The 19,761-nt window shown below is 34.3% G+C and overlaps 1 protein-coding gene across 3 annotated transcripts in view; it reads left to right on the top strand.

The window, feature by feature from the left end:
- LOC111706305 (golgin subfamily A member 2) overlaps positions 1 to 19,309 on the top strand; it is a 28,909-nt gene extending 9,600 nt beyond the window's left edge. Inside the window, exons 3-17 of one of the 3 annotated variants that reach the window (XM_023479146.1) lie at positions 634 to 755; positions 1,826 to 1,892; positions 2,135 to 2,186; positions 2,273 to 2,322; positions 2,853 to 2,962; positions 3,512 to 3,589; positions 6,351 to 6,425; positions 7,767 to 7,916; positions 8,014 to 8,094; positions 8,650 to 8,707; positions 10,357 to 10,425; positions 14,579 to 14,642; positions 15,783 to 15,858; positions 17,845 to 17,914; positions 19,133 to 19,309. In XM_023479146.1, coding sequence (XP_023334914.1) covers positions 634 to 755; positions 1,826 to 1,892; positions 2,135 to 2,186; positions 2,273 to 2,322; positions 2,853 to 2,962; positions 3,512 to 3,589; positions 6,351 to 6,425; positions 7,767 to 7,916; positions 8,014 to 8,094; positions 8,650 to 8,707; positions 10,357 to 10,425; positions 14,579 to 14,642; positions 15,783 to 15,858; positions 17,845 to 17,914; positions 19,133 to 19,294 — 1,284 coding nt within the window. In that variant the 3' untranslated portion in view covers positions 19,295 to 19,309. Of the gene's footprint in view, positions 1 to 633; positions 756 to 1,825; positions 1,893 to 2,134; positions 2,187 to 2,272; positions 2,323 to 2,852; positions 2,963 to 3,511; positions 3,590 to 6,350; positions 6,426 to 7,766; positions 7,917 to 8,013; positions 8,095 to 8,649; positions 8,708 to 10,356; positions 10,426 to 14,578; positions 14,643 to 15,782; positions 15,859 to 17,458; positions 17,529 to 17,844; positions 17,915 to 18,577; positions 18,629 to 19,132 lie in introns of those variants that run through there. The other 2 variants (XM_023479145.1, XM_023479147.1) reach the window with 2 other exon arrangements.
- The last annotated feature ends 452 nt before the right edge of the window (positions 19,310 to 19,761 follow it).

Below are 19,761 nucleotides of genomic sequence, written 5' to 3'. Positions count from 1 at the left end.
GCACACGTACGTTTCGTACTTAAATTTATACGGAGAGACTGCCAGGGTGTTGTTTCAAGTTTATTATCAATTAAAGATTATCTTTTTTAAATAACAACTTCTCTTTGTTTCCATGTTTTTGTAAATCCATGCTGTTTAAATGCTTTATATAACTCAAAACTTGAATAGAAAGTCGTATTCATTATATTGATATAATCGCCTACCACCGTAGTATACTTATCAGTAATCATTGGATAGGATCCATTTCATTTGGGCACAGATCTGGGCTCACATTAATGTGCAGGGTTCAGTTGCAATAGGGAGAAAACTCCCGGCCGCCATGAGCTTCCCATATTTGCCATGCATGTTGCCTCTCATATTCGCTTAAATAAAAGAGTTTAACAAATTAAATCGAATTTATTTTTAAATTTGTTTTCTTAATTCTTCCTTCCCGCGAAAAACCTTTTAAAGTTCAGTATAAAATTTATACTGCAAAGCGGAGGCTCGGTGCTGCATTGCAAATCTAGGAGGCTCGAGGCGGCCGTGGGTTCCCATCCCACGTTGCAAAGATACATTCCTGGACTTTAATGTTGTTGACATCAAAATAAAATTTTTATTTGAAAATTAAAATATAAAGACCATTGAATTGAGCAGGGCGGAAAGAATGTAACTGAGGAGGAAAACTCCGCCCTAAAGGATCGCTGCTCCGCCCTGGAATCTGAATTCCGCCAGTCCCGGGAGCTTTATAATAAACTAGAAGAGATGTATTCGGAAAGGTAGAATTATTATCTTTAAATTGTCAGGGTCTGTTCATCGAACATGTGTTACATGTATTCCATAAATATGGAGGGAAGGAGTGGGGGGGGGAGGTATTTTCAGGGGAAAATGACAAAATATGCCATCTACCAGGGTTGGAAAAAAAACCGGGTTTAAAAAATCAAAAAAACCAGCCCAGTGGGTTTTATTGTTTTTTGGGGGGTTTCTATTGGAGTTGAAAGTTTTTTTTGGGGTTTTTCAATATGAAAGTAGTTGAAACTCACTAAAATTCATAATTATTCATAATAATAAGACTATTTAAGCAATAATTTAACTTTATAGTTATGAACAATAATAATGTTGTGATAATAGGCTATAATCATTTATAAATACTCTTCAAATACAATAATATCACCTCCCTTCAAAGCGGGAATACTGCAACTTCTTTTAAATATTAGAGTCTATGAATTTCAGACTACTTCTATTTTCTCACTTGGATACATATTTCTGATTGGGGGGTGGGTCTACTCAGATTAATCGGTAGATATGTATATGCTCAAGAAGGAAGACCACTGTTAAATACCGAAAAACTTTAGATCACTCCCACATAAGAATGAATTTATATCCTTATTCTATCTCAACGTATATTGAAAACTCATGAGAAAAGAATAAACGTGTCAGTTTTAGTGCTGTAAACTCCCTAAAGATCAGTTGACTGTGGACCTTATTTTTTAAAGAGTTTATCATAAGAGTGAAAAAGGGCAATAGTTAGAAATATTAAAAAGAAATCAATAAAATTTTAAAAAAAGCCCACTTACAGGTGGATTTTTAAAGTAGGCTTTGTTTTTTTTGGGGGGCTCGGTTTTTTCAAGACAACGCTGCAGGCCATCTACATGCAAGCTTATAACGTCGAAATCAGAACACTTCAGAAAAAACAGTTTTGATGTTTTATTTCTTTTCATGAAACATCGCGTTATTTTTTTCTATTTTCTTGTTTGATCCGAGATAAAAGCAAATTTAAAATTGTATTTTTGAAATTTCCCCAGATATTAAAAATTTGAATTATAAAATAAAATTATTTTTTATTTAGATCCGCCCAGGTCGAGGATACACTCAAGAGACTTTCTCAGAGAGAAGGGAAAATAAACGAACTCCAGGTTGGTTGGTTGGTTGGTTGGTTGGTTGTTTGGCTAATAAGTTGGTTGGTAATTGGTTGGTTCGTGCTTAGTTAATTGGGTGGTTACTTGGTTGGTTAATTGGTTGATTAAGGAATTGGTTGATTGGTGAATTGGTTGATTGGTTAATTATTTAATTGGTTGGCTGATTTGTTGATTGATTGATTGAGATGTTGATTTATTTATTTTTTTATTAATTGATTGATTGATTGATTGATGTGTAGGGTATGGTATCCAGACTGGAGACTACAAACGAAATGTTAAGAACGGATTCAGGTAAAATGTTCAAAATGTTCAATTACGGCAGTCTGCGTTATCAATAATACTCTTGTTATTTTTGTTTTTAATCAATGGTGTTTTAGGTTTAGAACGTAATAAAGCCGAACTGCTCGCTTCTATGGAAAGTGATAAGGTTTGTTATTGATAAATAATTATTTAAGATATTTAAAAGCGATAAAATTAGATAAATTCCTAGACATTTTTAAATCGTTAGTTCAGATCAGGGGGCGGAAACGTCATGTGTGTGTGTCTGTACCAAGAGTGTGTGTAATGAATACCGAACCGAAGGCGTGTACTGTAGGTATATACACTACATAAAAATCTCGGTATTTGTACAGTTTAGGAGAGTACATTTGTTTATTGTTAGTTGTTTACTTAAAAACAAGTTTAATATACAAGCACTATATTATTTACATATCTAAGTCAACACTATAAAGCCAAATTTTCATGCAAAGAATATAATTTGATTAAAGTTTACAATAAACTACTCGTTTATATTCAAGTTAAATTATAATTGACGACATCGTCTGCAAAGCAGTGCGATTGGCTTTCTCATGCCAGATCAGCGCCATTTCCTTTCCCTTTATTCCTATTCTCTGGTTCAGAAAAATGCATGGATATTTTAAAGTGGTTAATTAAACGATAATCTAAAATAAAATGAAGGTGGCAGCGAGCAGGGCGCTGCAACAAAACAGCAAACTTAAAAAGGAGATTGAGGAGTTGCAACAGGAGCTGGTTAATCTCATAAACAGCAAAGCAGAACTTTTAGACAGGTTCAGTCTTAAATATTACTAGACACTGAGACAGTTTAAACATTGCTAGACACTGAGGCAGTTTAAACATTACCAAACAATTAGACAGTTTAAATATTACTAGACACTGAGACAGTTTAAATATTACTGGACACTGAGGCAGTTTAAATATTACTAGACACTGAGGCAGGTTAAATATTACTGGACACTGGGACAGTTCAAATATTACTAGACACTGGGACAGTATGAAAATTTCTAGACACCGGGACAGTATGAATATTACTAGACACTGGGACAGTATGAATATTACTAGACACTGGGACAGTATGAATATTACTAGACACTGGGACAGTATAAATATTACCAGACAGTTGATATCTAATTTTTTTAATTTTTCCCCCTGATCATCGAAAATTATTACGGGGGGGATAATTCTTTAGAATATACACCCCTGATATTTTCTGAACAGTTTCACTGTAATTTTGTGTTAAGTTTTTTATTAAACTTTGTAAAACAAATCAGGATTGTTCCTTTTTTTGTACAGATTATATTTTATTTTTGATATTCTAGATTAGAAGATTATAAACGTCAAGTTGAGAAACTTTCATCTTCAGATTCACAAATTAAAGGTCTTCAGGAGTCCCTCAGGTTAGATCTATGTATTTTCATACAATTTTTTCTTTTTTAACTTTTGAGGGTGTACACATTATTTCAAGCCTCTCCACTCCGTTTTATAACTTTATCTTGGTAGCTCTCTTAGTGTTTTTTTTTTAATTGGAAAAAATATTTGTTTTAAAAACCTTGTTTTTTGTATTAATAATTTGACTGCCTGCTCTTAACACCCTGATTGTGTGATTGAAGCCCTTGCAGCAATTTACTTACAGTGGCACAGAGTTGAACTGTTGGCAATGCAGCCTTATTTTCTAAATAGCTCCTGAGGCCGAATTTAAAGAATCCTCTTGGGCCATGGCATAAATTTAAGCCGGGGCTCAAACATTGTTGGTTCCACTTAGAATTGTATTCAAATTTTCAATATTTAAGCCAGAGCTCAATTGAAACCGGTTTTTTGGAGGATTTGAGACACGGCTTAAATTAATTTAATTTGGACACTCTGGGCGTTTTGTGGTCCAACCAAATCTGAGGCATGGCAGCCAATTCTGTGGCTCGGTGGCTTAACTTTACTTAATTAGTAAAAATAGAGTTTCCTTTTTTAGAAAATTTCATAGTTTCATAATCTGTTGATTCCTGTTAATATGTGTACCGTGTAAATACTTTTTATTTGACTAAATTAGAGCAGTTTAACAACTTATTTTTTATTTATATAATATACAGGGTGGCCCAAATGTACGGATTGTACGGATTTTTTATTTTGTAACCCTAAAATTGTACGGAATGTACGGATTGTACGGATTTTTTTTCAAATTGTACGGATTGTACGGATTTTTATCCTGGAAATACACCGGTTTTTTTTATTTTCACTCATTTCAGCAAATTTTTCATGAAAATTTCAAAAAAAATCTCGTCAAAATGAAGTTAGTTTAACTTATTTTCTGCATTCTAAATAATATTAGATTGATAAATGTTTCAATTGACAATCAAAATTCATTCATAATTTTCGAGATCCCAGAAGTGTTCATTTGAGAATATGTTTATCTATCTGTCTATCTGTCTAGCTATTTGTCTAGCTAACTGTCTAGCTATCTGTCTAGCTATCTGTCTAGCTATCTGTCTATCTATCTGTCTATCTGTCTAGCTATCTGTCCAGCTATATGTATAGCTATATGTATAGCTATCTGTCTAGCTATCTGTCTAGCTATCTGTCTAGCTATCTGTCTATCCATCTGTATATCTATCTACATGTCAGTTTATCTATCTTTTTATCTATCTGTTTATATATCCTACCTGTCTCTCTGTTTATCTATACGTGTATGTGTCTATCTGTTTCTCTGTCTATCTATCTCTCTGTCTGTTTATCTGTCTATCTATCTGTCTCTTTATCAGATCTGAGAACATCGTCTCAGGTTTCTTCCGTTTATCTGTAAATCTTTTCATTTTTAGTTTAATATTAACTTTGTTTTAATTGAGTGTGCAGCCCCTGTACCACGCTATTTTTAATTATATTAGATCCTAAATCTACACTCCACTCTTCCTAATTATAACTTAATTGTTTGGTTGTTAAATGGCCTACACACTGATCTAAACAGTTAGAATTAGAATCAACGCTCTTTAGTTCTCTAGCTCTCTGGTTCTCTGGTTCTCTGGTTCTCTGGTTCTCTGGTTCTCTAGTTCTCTGGTTCTCTGGTTCTCTGGTTATCTGGTTCTCTGGTTCTCTGGTTCTCTAGTTCTCTAGTTCTCTATTATCTAGCTCTCTAGTTCTCTAGTTCTCTAGCTCTCTAGCTCTCTAGCTCTCTATTTCTCTAGTTCTCTAGTTATCTAGTTATCTATTTCTCTAGTTCTAAGTTCTAAGTTCCTTTGTTCTCTTGTTTTTAGCTCTCAATTTCTCTAGTTCTCCAGCTCTCTAGTGTTTAATAGTAATGTTTAAGTTTTATATCTTTTTTGGTAGACTTTTGTTATTATAAGCTGGGAATTCTGCCAGATTAATTAGGCTTCGTTTTAAAAACCAAAGGTTTTCAGGTTGCAAAGATAAATGGATTTTAAAATTGAGTTTAAGTTGAGTTTCTTCAGTTGATCTTATTTTTTCATTATTTCCGGGTTCTCATCCAAGCATTCAAATACCTACAGTAGTTTTTACTACCAGGAATATAGGTTGTTAGAGGGAACATCATTGGTTGCTGAGGGAAGGGTGGGGGGAGTTAAGAGATGGGGGGGGGGGGGGAGACAGTTTTTAAAGATTTTTTAAAAAATGTAACGGATTTTTTAAAAAATGTACTGATTTTTTCAAAAAATTTACGGATTGTACGGATTTTTTTCGAAAATTGTACGGATTGTACGGATTTTTTTTCGAAAATTGTACGGATTGTACGGATTTGTTCTGAAAATGTACGGATTTTTGTACGGATTTTTTCAAAAAAGTTTTGGCCACTCTGAATATATATAGTAAGCTTTTTACGCTTATATAGATAATACGTATTTATCATTTTTTTGCATAGTTATACTTTTCAAACAACATTGTTCTAGCTTCCCCTTTGTACATTGTTGAACAATAACAGCTTTCACAGATTTTTCGGGATTCATATGTTAAAATGTCAAAATTTATAAACTATATTTTTGAAGAATTTTTTTATCTTTTTATTTTAACCCCGAGCTGGGGGGAGTAGGGTTCAACCCCGAGCTGGGGGAGGAGGGTTCAACCCCGAGCTGGGGGAGGAGGGTTCAACCACGAGCTGGGGGGAGGGGGATACAACCCCGAAGTGCTGGAAACAAATAATTAATAATGAATATTGTTAAGGGAAAGAGACGTGGCTATCTCTAGTATGAAGAATCAGATAAAATATCTTGAATCTGTTTCTCAGCCGGGGAATAGGTTAGTTCTTATACCCTTCATTCAGTTCATCATTTATACACTTCATTCAGTTCAACATTTATACCCTTCATTCAGTTCATTATTTATACCCTTCATTTAGTTCATTATTTATACCCTTCATTCAGTTCATTATTTTTACCCTTCATTCAGTTCATCATTTATACCCTTCATTCAGTTCATTATTTATACCATTCAGTCAGTTCATTATTTATACCATTCATTCAGTTCATCATTTATACCCTTCATTCAGTTCATTATTTATACCCTTCATTCAGTTCATCATTTTTACCCTTCATTCAGTTTATTATTTATACCCTTCATTCAGTTTATCATTTATATCCTTCATTCAGTTCATTATTTATACCCTTCATTCAGTTCATCATTTATACCCTTCATTCAGTTCATTATTTATACCATTCATTCGGTTCATTATTTATAATTATTTGTTTATTTTAATGTTCTGGGGCTGTATTGATTAGAATCTGATATTGAAACTTGATCTTGTTTTGTATTTTTCTCATCTTTCATTTTATCATAATATTTTTCCAGATTTTGTTTCCATTCATTTCTGTAATTTATCTTTTCTAAGTTCATTTACTGTTATTAATCCAATTTAGTAAATTAATGATAAAACATACATTTTATTTTCAATCCTTCAGACTTTTCTAAAAATAAAAAGTAAATACATAAAACACAGAATTAACCGCTTTGAATAAATAAATGGAATTTCTCCAAGTTATTCTTAAACAACCTCCCTTTTCAGATTTGTAAGATAATCTATATAATAAAACAAGACAAATATATATATATATATGTTGACTATAGCCGACCAAACGACTGGACGGATTGGGCTGAAATTTTTTTTGGACACTCATGGGTGGCCGGACGTAATAAAGGCTGAAAATCTTTTTTTAAAACTAAAAAAAAAATTCCACGGTAAACGCCGGGCCTTTCAGCTAGTATTGAATAATAATTTAGTATTAAATGTTTTGCTTCCTCAGTGGACAAATACACTTAAAATTTGAATAACAATAGCAAATATATATAACAATAAAAATAGCAAATATTTATAACAATAACTACATTCTTTTGTTGTTAGAAAAGGAAGAAAATGAAATCCATCAATACAAAAGTGAATATGTGAAATATGATCATCTTTGTTTTACTACAAACATTGTTTTTATTATTATTATGATTATTCCAATATTATTACAAACCCCTAGTGATGGTTTATACCGCTGAAATAATTACTACTTTTATCCCTTATCCTTGGAATACTGATTTATTTATCCATAATTCGATTTTATTTGAGTTTTGTATAAAATATCTTCTTATTTTCAGTTCTCCTGAGTATACCACTGCTACAGTAGATACAGACTTAAAGCAGTTAGAGTTGACACTAGCTGACCTTCAGCGAGCTACAGAGGAGATTAGAGGTCTTCATTCTATCAATAGTGAACTTAGAAGTCAGTTGGAGGTTCTATCCAGTAGGTTCGTCAATAGGCATTCATCCAGGCCTGGAACTAAGGGGGTGTTGATTGATTGATTGATTGATTCATTCATTTATTTATTTATTTATTTATTTTAGAACTCGAGAGTGTTCTGAGAGTAGGTCTCCAAGCAGTAGAACAGGTCAGGAGTCTAGAAGCAGAAGCCCTTCAAGTTCCAGGTTAACCAGTTCATAATACTCATAGTTCCTGGTTAACCAGTTTATAGTACTCATAGTTCCTGGTTAACCAGTTTATAATACTCATAGTTCCTGGTTAACCAGTTTATAGTACTCATAGTTCCTGGTTAACCAGTTTATAATACTCAAAGTTCCTGGTTAACCAGTTTATAGTACTCATAGTTCCTGGTTATCCAGTTTATGATACTCATAGTTCCAGGTTAAACAGTTTATAATACTCATAGTTCCTGGTTAACCAGTTTATAATACTCATAGTTCCTGGTTAACCAGTTTATAATACTCATAGTTCCAGGTAAACCAGTTCATAATACTTATAGTTCCTGGTTAACCAGTTTATAGTACTCATAGTTCCTGGTTAACCAGTTTATAGTACTCATAGTTCCTGGTTAACCATTAAAAGAATTAATGATAGTAATAAAAATAAAATGATAGGTTGGACGATTTTAGATCCTGCCTTGCCTCCAGGTAGTACGTATAGCTCGTATGATGATACAATAATTGTAATAATAGTAATAAACTAATTAAGTATAATTGTAGTAATAGTTCTGATCATGGGAACTCAACCCTTTCCGTTTCTTCTGATTCATTTATACAGGTAAATGATAATGCTACGGGATAACACTAGGGGGATAATACTAGAGAATACTACTAGGGGATAATACTAGGGGATAATACTAGAGAATAATACTAGATGATTATAATAGGGAATAATACTAGAGGACAATACTAGGGAATAACACTAGGGGATAATACTAGGGAATAACACTAGGGAATAATACTAGGGAATAATACTAGGGGATAATACTTGGGGATAATACTAGGGAATAATACTAGGGAATAATACTAGAGGATAATACTAGGGAATAACACTAGGGAATAACACTAGGGGATAATACTAGAGGATAATACTAGGGAATAACACTAGGGAATAACACTAGGGTGATGATACTAGGGGATAATACTAGGGAATAATACTAGGGAATAATACTAGTGGATAATACTAGTGGATAATACTAGGGAATATCACTAGGGGATAATACTAGGGAATAACACTAGGGGATAATACTAGGGAATAATACTAGGGGATAATACTAGGGAATAACACTAGGGGATAATACTAGGGAATAATACTAGGGGATAATACTAGGGAATAACACTAGGGGATAATACTAGGGAATAATACTAGGGGATAATACTAGGGAATAACACTAGGGGATAATACTAGGGAATACTACTAGGGGATAATACTAGGGAATAACACTAGGGGATTATACTAGGGAATAACACTAGGGGATAATACTAGGGAATAACACTAAGGGAATAACACTAGGGGGATAATACTAGGGAATACTACTAGGGGGATAATTCTAGGGGTTAATACTAGAGAATAATACTAGGGGATAAAACAAGGAGATAATACTAGGGAATAATACTAGGGGATAATACTAGTGGATAATACTAGGGGATAATACTAGGGGATAATACTAGTGGATAATACTAGTGGATAATACTAGGGAATAATACTAGGGGATAATACTAGTGGATAATACTAGGGGATAATACTAGGGAATAATACTAGGGGAAAATACTAGGGAATAACATTAGTGGATTATACTAGGGTATAATACTACGGGATAACACTAGGGGATAATACTAGGGAATAACACTAGGGGGATAATTCTAGGGGTTAATACTAGAGAATAATACTTAGTAATAATATTAGAGATAAGATAATACTAATAATACGAGGGCCACCTATAGCTAACACACATTCATACATACAAATATATGATATATGAGATGACCTATTTTTATACAAGGTATTTGATCCGGAAACTCATAAAATGCTGAAAACAATTTTTTTTGAGAGAAAAATGTGTTAAGTTGTGTTGTGTGTTCATTCTATTACTTGATTATAATTCTTTATAAAACTAAATTTTGAATAGTCACGTCAAGCTTAAGTATAAGACTAAACATTAAAATCTTACATATTTTCAATCATATCTCCTATTATAAAATAGGTATGGAGGAGAACAAAAATGTTTTTAATTTGTTATATTTAACCGGATAACTTTGCTGATATCATATTTATTCGACAAACCAAAACATGAGGCACTTGAAGGTCACTACGTCGTACCAGTAATGTCGTATAAATTTGACCATCTCCATCTGTCTAGTTGAGTGTGTATTCTTGTATTACTAGTAGTTCTTTGTCACATTTTTCCCAATTATTTTATTGTTTAGGTTGACAAGATAAAATCCTCCTCCTCCTCCCCTCCCTCCTCGGATAATTCATTTTTAAATCTACCTAAGGTATGTATATAAATATAATTAGTGATCTTGAAGAAATGAGTGTATTAGGGCTATCTATGCAAAGTGCAAACATTTTTTCAGTCAAATTGGTCCAGCCGTTTGGCCAGCTATATCTAACATATAAATATCTATACATATATACAGTGCGACCCAAAATTTTACTAGAGATGGGTTGTTTAATGGCTTAAGATGATTAAAGAAAGGGAACAGTTTTACTTTATGTTTTATGTTTATGCTTTCCTTTGTTAGACAGAACGAACAAACTAATATTTTTGACGACGATGTTTGAAAAAACTTCACTTTAGTGATAGTATAGTATATGAATAAAAATCAATAAAGCAATGCACTGAGTTTCTCAAATATTCAACGAGTCGGTTTTTCTTACAATATATTTATATACAAAAGATACAAACTTTAAATCGAACGATACTAATACAAACTAAATATTATGAATCTAATCAGTTCCATCAAACAGGAGACATTTTACATTTTCATTTTCATCGTCTCACTTATACAAACTAAATATTGTTAATCAAATCAGCTTCATCAAATAGGGGAATTCTTCAAGGGAACCTTAATTCAAGGGAGCTGAATCACAACTCCCTGTCCCCCTTCGATTTTGCTCCATCCTAGGATCGCATTTAACCCTAGCTACCCCGGGGTTGTTCCGCCCCCTCCCCAACGCTTGGGTCTTCAAGATAACGGAAAATTCGGCGTCGCTTGGGTTATTTATAGAATCCAAATGCAAACTCAAATAAATCCGTTAGGATTCAAAATAGGACTCTAAAGTCCAACCGTAGGGTTAAAGATGGGGGGGGGGGAAAGGGGGCATGATTCCCCTTGGTAGCTATGATCTCAGCGATCCAAAAAATCCTTGAATTGCTGATCGTAAAAGATCAACAAAACTCGCCCACTGTTACAATAGATTAAAGGTTTAAAATATGTTGAACCAAAAGTGTTTGCAGATTACGCAAAATGACTTCTACACATAAACTTACATAACAAAAAGTTACAAAAAGTTGCAAATAATTACATATCAAAAAGTTACATAAAGTTGCATAAAGTTACATAACGAGCACAATGTTGCATAAAGTTCATAAAGTTACATAACGAGCACAATGTCATTATAAATAGTTAACAACAACACATATTTGAAAAAATAAAAATCTGAATTTTCAAGGGTGGTCTTTCAAAGTTACTATAAATTCTTGATTTTTTTCCTAAAATGTGACCTCTGTCCTCTCTGATGACCATCAAAAACCTCCTGTCCATTGAGAAGTTCAGTGCTTGGCTCTACTTTACAGTCAGTCCAGAAAAAAGTCTCCTTGATTGCATGCAAAAGGTCGTATTTACTCTCCAACTGTGTCAAATTCTAATTTAGTTTTCTCTTGAAAAAACTTCAGAGGTTTCAAAAGGGTTTAGGTCAAGGTTTTTCAGTGTCATTTATGAGAGTTGGGTATTTGACCCCCTTGGGCTTTAGCCAACCCTTGATTGACCCCCTGGGGCTTTAGCCAACCCTTGATTGACCCCCTTGGGCTTTAGCCAACCCTTGATTGACACCCTTGGGCTTTAGCCAACCCTTGATTGACCCCTTTGGGATTTAGCCAACCCTTGATTGACTCCCTTGGGCTTTAGCCAACCCTTGATTGACCCCCTTGGGCTTTAGCCAACCCTTGATTGAGCCCCTTGGGCTTTAGCCAACCCTTGATTGCCCCCCTTGGGCTTTAGCCAACCCTTGATTGACCCCCTTGGGATTTAGCCAACCCTTGTAGTGCCTGGAAGCAGTACTGGGAGCATTTTCTTGTACAGAAAAAAGTCCCAATTTTACTTTCTGAATTTGTTCTTTTTCCATGGACAAGAAAAGGCCTAACCATTTTAAGAATTTTTAAATTAACCCAATCAGTAATCTGAAAAGACCTATTAGAGAACTGCTTACGATTTTTGCAAAATTCGTAACCCCCTAACCCTAACCTGATCCATTTATCCTCTCTCTTGCAGTTAAGAACAACAATCCTTCCAGGAGAAATCCCTTTTCCCACCCCTCTGTCCAGTTCAGGGTTGCAACAGACCAAAAATATTTTTTCTCAGTGTTTAGGATCCATTTAATTCTTATGCGGATCAGGATCTGTGTCATTTCTTAAAGATTTACTGAATTTTTTTTAACAAAGCAGAAATTTCAAATTTTTTATCTTATTTTTTTCGCCTATTGTTATGCTAAAACTTGATGAACTATTCAGAAATCAGGAAATTTTAATATTCTCTCTTTTTTCAATAGTTCAGATTTGGGTTTTGAGAGTAAAAAGGGTTTTTTTGCAGTTATTGGTTGATATTTTGCCCCCGAGATCCGGATCCGGATCCAGGAAGCCAAAATCTTGCGGGTCCGACAGTTCCAGATCTGGATCCTAAGCACTGTTTTTCCTTAAATAGCTTTTGTAGAAATTCGAGGTCAACATAGGCTCCTTATAGGGGGCTTTGTCATCACTTGGGTACTTAAGATTTGGTTGGATTTTGGGACATATGGGAAAGGTCTGCTAGTTGAAATATGAAATTGGTTGAAAAAAGGGGGTAATTAAGACAGAATAAGTTAATTTTTTTACAATTATAAGTCCCTAATGTTGTGGGGCGCCCTAATCTGTGCTTTTACTGACCAACCTTCCTCTAATTTGCATCTTTCACAAGGATATTCTGTCTTAGTTTGAGAATGCTTGAAAATTTTTGTTTTTCATTATTAATGAGCTTTGAAAAATGCTTTTTTTGAAATCTGCAAACACTTTTGGTTCTGTGAATTTAAGAAAAATAGCAAACAAACGGATTTTTAAATAAACTGTACTCAAACCACTTAAAAAATTTATGTAAAATTTATTTTTAAATAGATTTCCTCTGTATTCCTTCACAATCTGTTGGAATGAACTTGACCCAGATTTGTCTTGTATTGCTAGCAAAAATTAATTTAAATATAAACTTAGGCAACTTTTTCTGGATAGATTATCGAACTTTGAATGCAACCGACTATTTTGCTATACTTGTTCAACTTTAATTACTTAGATTAGGTTGGGGTTTTATGGTCTGAAATATGATCTGTTCATATTTATTCGTGCTTATTCAATACATATATTGAATTATCATATATATGTATTCTTGTCCAAAGAAATATTAATCTTATTTTGATCTTTTATCCTGATCAAAATAACATGTATTAAAAATGTTTCTTGATCAAGAACCGTCTAAAACATTATTGAACCCTTAACTTTTTTATTCCTGACTGATTAGTTTGATGCCATTTCTCCGCCTCCTGCTCTCCAACCGCCACTGCTGCTACACTCCGCCATTTATGTGCTCCATTCATGCACATAGAAAATTGTTTAAATCTTATCGTAATTATGCTGAACCAGGGGAGCACATGTGTAAACAGCCTGAGCTATCTTGTAGCTCCCCGGCCACAATATATTTATAATTGTTTGTTATTTTTAATTAGCATTTATATGTATGTACATTGTATAATTTGTGGCCTAATAATTTGTTTTATAAATGATTTGATTTGATTTGATTTGACTTATTTTAATTCAATAAACAACTTTGGTTTTGATATTTCCAACAATTTGATTTGTTAGTATTACTTTGTTAAAAGTACTCTCTTTACACAGGGGCAGAATATGTAGATTGAAAACACACAGGGGTCCCACTGTACTCCCTTTACACAGGGGCAGAATATGTAGATTGAAAACACACAGGGGTCCCACTGTACTCTCTTTACACAGGGGCAGAATATGTAGATTGAAAACACAGGGGTCCCACTGTACTCCCTTTACACAGGGGCAGAATATGTAGATTGAAAACACACAGGGGTCCCACTGTATCAGTGAAGAGCTTTATCTATATGATAAAGCTCTTCACTTATGTAAGTACATATATTTGGATGTACGAAATATGTATATATATATATATTTATATGTTAGCTATAGCTGGCCAAACGGCTGGACCGAATGGGTTAACATTTTGGAGGGAACCCATGAGTGCTCGGGGAGTAACAAAGGCTAAAAAATTCCAAAAAATATAAATCAAATTTTTTTTAAATTCAAAAAATAAAATTCTACGGGCAACCTGACACTTTAGCTAGTTATATAGATATACCCCTTAATTTTTTTTCTCTTAGATTGCCTCTGGCGATGTTACTAAAAGTGTTGATGTAGCAAACGGAAATCCAGCCATTCTTTCAGGTTCTTATTAATATTCTTTAAGGTTCAGTTAATGATATTATATAAAGTTTTTTTTCTTCATAAATGAAAGATATCTTGTGTTACACCCATAATCAGCAAAACCCGGAATTAATTGATAGTTTATCAGACCACTTTACATATAAGTATATATCGATGGCAATTTCAAGTGCTCTAAAAAGGCAGACCACATTTTGACAAGGACTATTTTGTGATTATAGTTTCATCAATCATACTTGTAAACTTAGATTGTAAAGTCGTCTGATTAATTGTTAATTAATTTCGGTCTTCCTTTATACGCACTTAACCCCCTGGATTTAACACAAATACGGTTCAAATTAATTTCTTTATAACATTTTTAAGTAGCATGTGTTGACTACTTCCTAAGTAGTAATTGAACATGAAGGGGGCTGTCAATTAATATGCCTGATTCTCAACCTCACACAGAATTCTTGTTTTCTACCTGAAAATTGTCATTTTGTGAAGCAGAATGAATGAAGAAAACTGAGAGAATTCAGGACATTTTAAGATAGAGAAAACGTCAATATTTTTGTTATTCTACAGAAATATACATAGCTTTCAACCAACAGGCATTACTATTATTTTGAGGTTCCTTTTTAAGTATCCTATTCCTTTAAAATGTATTCTGTTAGATCCTATTCCTTAATAATGTATTCTGTTGTTATCCTATTCCATTATAATGCATTTTGCTATCCTGTTCCTTTATAATGTATTCTGCTACCCTCTAGGACTTTTATAATATATTCTGCTATCCTATTCCTTTATAATGTATTTTGCTATCCTATTGGACTTTATAATGCATTTTGTTATCCTATTCCTTTATAATGTATTCTGTTATCCTATTCCTTTATAATGTATTCTGCTATTCTATTTCTTTATAATGTATTCTGTTATCCTATTCCTTTATAATGTGTTCTGCTATACTATTTTTTATAATATATTTTACTTTCTTATTCCTTTATAATGTATTCTACTATAGATGTCCTTAATAGTATATTCTTCTATCTTATTCCTTTTAAATATAATGTGTTCTGCTATCATAATTATAAAATATATTCTGTTACCCTATTCCTTTTTATGTGTTCTGTTATCCTATACATATTATATATTCTGTTATACTAGACCAACATGGCGGCAAAGTCTCCTCTCCTGTGGATAATCTTGAAGCCTGGAGACAACTTGAGAACCGGTTTATCAGGTATCAGGGTGGGTTAGCTGTGACGTTTATTGGACACAAACAAGCAAAGTGTATACAAAGATAGCTCCAGACATGCTGAGCTGTTTAGAAACATGATGGTGTATTTGCAGACAATGCATTGTGTGAAACTGACAGGTGAAACCAATGTTGAAAACAAATTGTTTTAAAATGCAACAAAACTTTGTTTAAGAAAAAATGTTCATCTTGTAGGAAATTTGCATTATTACTTGGAGGAAAGTTTGTTTTTAAAATTTTAAAAGAAACTGGTTCATTATTTTTAATATGAGGTTTTTTATTTGCGTGGGTTTGATTCTTTTTTTAAAAAGTGTTTTTTTATTTTTAATAGTTTTTATAAATTTAAATGATTGAGGCAAATGTTCATTTTTTTCTCCTTTCTCCATCGCGCAGTCAGCAGTTTCTCTTTTTCTTGCCTCCTTTTGCCCATCCCTGCTTTTTAAAGAATGTTTACGAGTCGCTGTCTGCACCATTTTTAGACGGTGCATGATCACCCATTCATTTTATAGAGTCTTCTCTCTCTTCTTTTTTTTTTGCTTTGTTTAATTGTAATTGCAGCCTCAGCTCTGCATATTCTGTCTACTTGCATTGGCAAGGTAACTACTCATAAAACTTAAAGTTAGTTTACTATTTGCAGCGAGGGTGCAATAGCTTCCCTGCTATTAACCGCACATTTTTACTCTCCTAAACAAGGAGGGTAACTATTCAACAAAGGATAATCAAGTAACCTGCTCAAAGTTAATTTTGTTGTAGGATCCAACTGAGATCTTGAGTCTCATTTCGCTGCTTGTGAGAAGGTTAGATAGTAGGTAGAGTAGAGTTGGAGATGAGGATAAGGGTTTGTAGGAGTGGTGTATCAGAAATGTTGTGTTAAAATTGCTCCATATCTCCACGATTAACACTGTTTCCCAGTCCAGCAGAATTCCTTAGGAAGTGTTGCATTAAGTGTGCATTTAGAGCAGGGACAAGGCCCTTCCAGAAAGGGCTCCAATCGCTTAGTGGAGTGGATATATAATACTGGATTAGTATTAGACCTATTAGCTCTTTCTTATTCCTTTTTCTTGATTTAGTACCCCGGCCATGGGTACTGTAGTTAAGAAAGGAGGCTAGCTAATTGAGCACATGGGTTAGGGCTGCTTGGCCTTCCCTCGCTCCTATGTGCAGACACCTTTCCCAGCGTTCACTACAGATAGTGCTGAGAGCTTTCTGAGCAGAGCTGTGATATTCTTGGCTGTAGGAATGCAACTTGCATTGGCGTGATTCAATAATTTGAATTCAAATGGGTCCAATAATTTTATGACTAACATAATTACAGAAAAAAAACAGTGCTTAGGATCCGAATTTGGATCTCTTGGATTCGCAAAAATATGCGAATCCACTGATCCGTATTCAAAATTGTCTAAGGACAAAACCTGCTAAAAATTAGTCATATAAAAAGGGTTGCCGGAGTGCAGAAAACTGTAATATTGGCTAAAAATATAAATTCATATTGAATTAGATAGAACTGAACTTTCAACCCCGATTTTACGGTAACAGGTCCTCCAAGTTCATATTCTTGTTTGTCTTATCATATATTTATTTTTAGTGCAATGAATACAGTTGCCTCTCTGTCAAGTGACAAGGATCAGCTAGAGCATCTAGTCACAAGATTACAGGTAAACTAGGGATATCAAGGATACTAGGGATACAAGGATCAGCTAGAACATCTAGTCACAAGATTACAGGTAAACTAGGGATATCAAGGATACTAGGGATACAAGGATCAGCTAGAACATCTAGTCACAAGATTACAGGTAAACTAGGGATATCAAGTGTACTAGGGATACAAGGATCAGCTAGAACATCTAGTCACAAGATAACAGGTAAACAAGGGATATCAAGGATCAGCTAGAACATCTAGTCAAAAGATTACAGGTAAACTAGGGATATCAAGGATACTAGGGATATAAAGGATACTAGGGGTACAAGGGATACAATGAATACAGTTGCCTCTCTGTCAAGTGACAAGGACCAACTAGAACATCTAGTCACAAGATTACAGGTAAACTAGGGATATCAAGGATACAAGGGATATCAAGGATACTAGGGATACAAGGGATACAATGGATACATGGAATACCAGATATACCAGGGAGGTTAGATATACCAGGGATACCAGAGATACCAGGGAAACCAGGGATACTGGGGATACAAGTGATACCAGGGAAACCAGGCATACCAGGCATACCAGGGATACCAGGGACACCAGGGAAAAAGGGATACTAGGGATACAAGGGATACCAGGGATACCAGGGATGGGATATCAGGGATACCAGGGATACCAGGGATGGCAGGGATACCAGGTATACCAGGGATACCAGGGAAACCAGGGATACTAGGGAAACTGGGGATAGTAGGGATACCAGGGACACCAGGAACACCAGGGAAACCAGGGATACTAGGGAAACAGGGGATACTAGGGATAGCAGTGATACCAAAGATGCATGTTTTCAGCCAGTCCGGGGGCAATAAAATCACAAAAAAGTTTTTTTAACAAACAGTCAATTATACAAAATTCTTACGAGTGTACCAAACCAAATATTTCAAATATCCCTGTTTTACTGGTTCACTTCTTATCTTTTATACTTTTCTAAACTGAAATATATAAAGTATGTGTTCTATATATATCAGTTTATCCTCTATTAATGTTTATCGTCTATGTCAGGAGGAGACGGATACTTTAGCTGAATCCTCTTATTAATATGTATCCTCCATGTCAGGAGGAGATGGATACTATAGCTGATTATCCTCTATTAATATTTATCCTCTATGTCAGGAGGTGAGGTTTACTAAAGCAGATTATCCTCTATTAATATTTATCCTCTATGTCAGGAAGAGACAGATACTATAGCTGATTATCCTCTTACTGTATACTGTATGTCAGGAAGAGACAGAGACTATAGCTGATTATCCTCTATTAATGTTTATCCTTCATGCTAGGAGGAGAGGGATACTATAGCTGATTATCCTCTTATTAATATGTATCCTCTGTCAGGAGGAGACGGATACTATAACTGATTATCCTCTTATTAATATGTATCCTCTATGTCAGGAGGAGATGGATACTATAGCTGATAATACTCCATTAATATGTATCTTCTTTGTCAGGGGGAGACGGATACTGTAGCTGATTATACTCTATTAATATTTATCCTCTAGGTAAGGAGGAGATGGATACTATAGCGGATTATACTTTAATAATATTTATCCTCTATGTTAGGAGGAGACAGATACTATCGCAGATTATATAGTTATGTACCAACATCAACGCAAACAACAAAAAATGAAAATTCAGGTATTTTTTACTCAAAGAAGTTCGTGGAAAGATTTTGATTCTATTGGTGACCACTGGAGGGATTTCATTTTCACTGGAGGGGTTTGAAAAGTCACTTTTTTGAAACTTTACGCATGGTGATTTACAATCCACTGGAGGATTTAGATATCTATCCAGGGGATTTATAATTCCATTGGAGGGATTCAGAAATCTATCTAGGGGGTTTAAAATTCCACTGGAGGGCTTCAAATATCTAGCTAGGGGGTTTATAATTCCACTGGAGGGATTCAGCTATCTTTCCTGGGGGTTTTAAATTCCACTGGAGGTATTCAGAAATCTTTCTTATTCGTCTCATCCTTAATTCATCATTTTCATCGTTATCCAACCTTATCATTCTTCTTATCCTTCCATACTTTTCATCCGTGATAGATATCTGAATCCCTCCAGTGGAATCATAAACCCTCGGAAGGATATCTGAATCCCTCCAGTGGAATTATAAACCCCCAGGAAAGATACTTGAATCCCTCCAGTGGAATTATAAACCCCCTAGATAGATATCTAAATCCCTCAAGTGG

This window comes from Eurytemora carolleeae, unplaced genomic scaffold, assembly GCF_000591075.1.
Source record: "Eurytemora carolleeae unplaced genomic scaffold, Eaff_2.0 scaffold260, whole genome shotgun sequence".
NCBI classification, from domain to species: Eukaryota; Metazoa; Arthropoda; class Copepoda; order Calanoida; family Temoridae; genus Eurytemora; species Eurytemora carolleeae.
The sequence above is the reverse complement of the archived record's forward strand: the minus strand, read 5'-3'. Positions and strand labels throughout refer to the sequence as shown.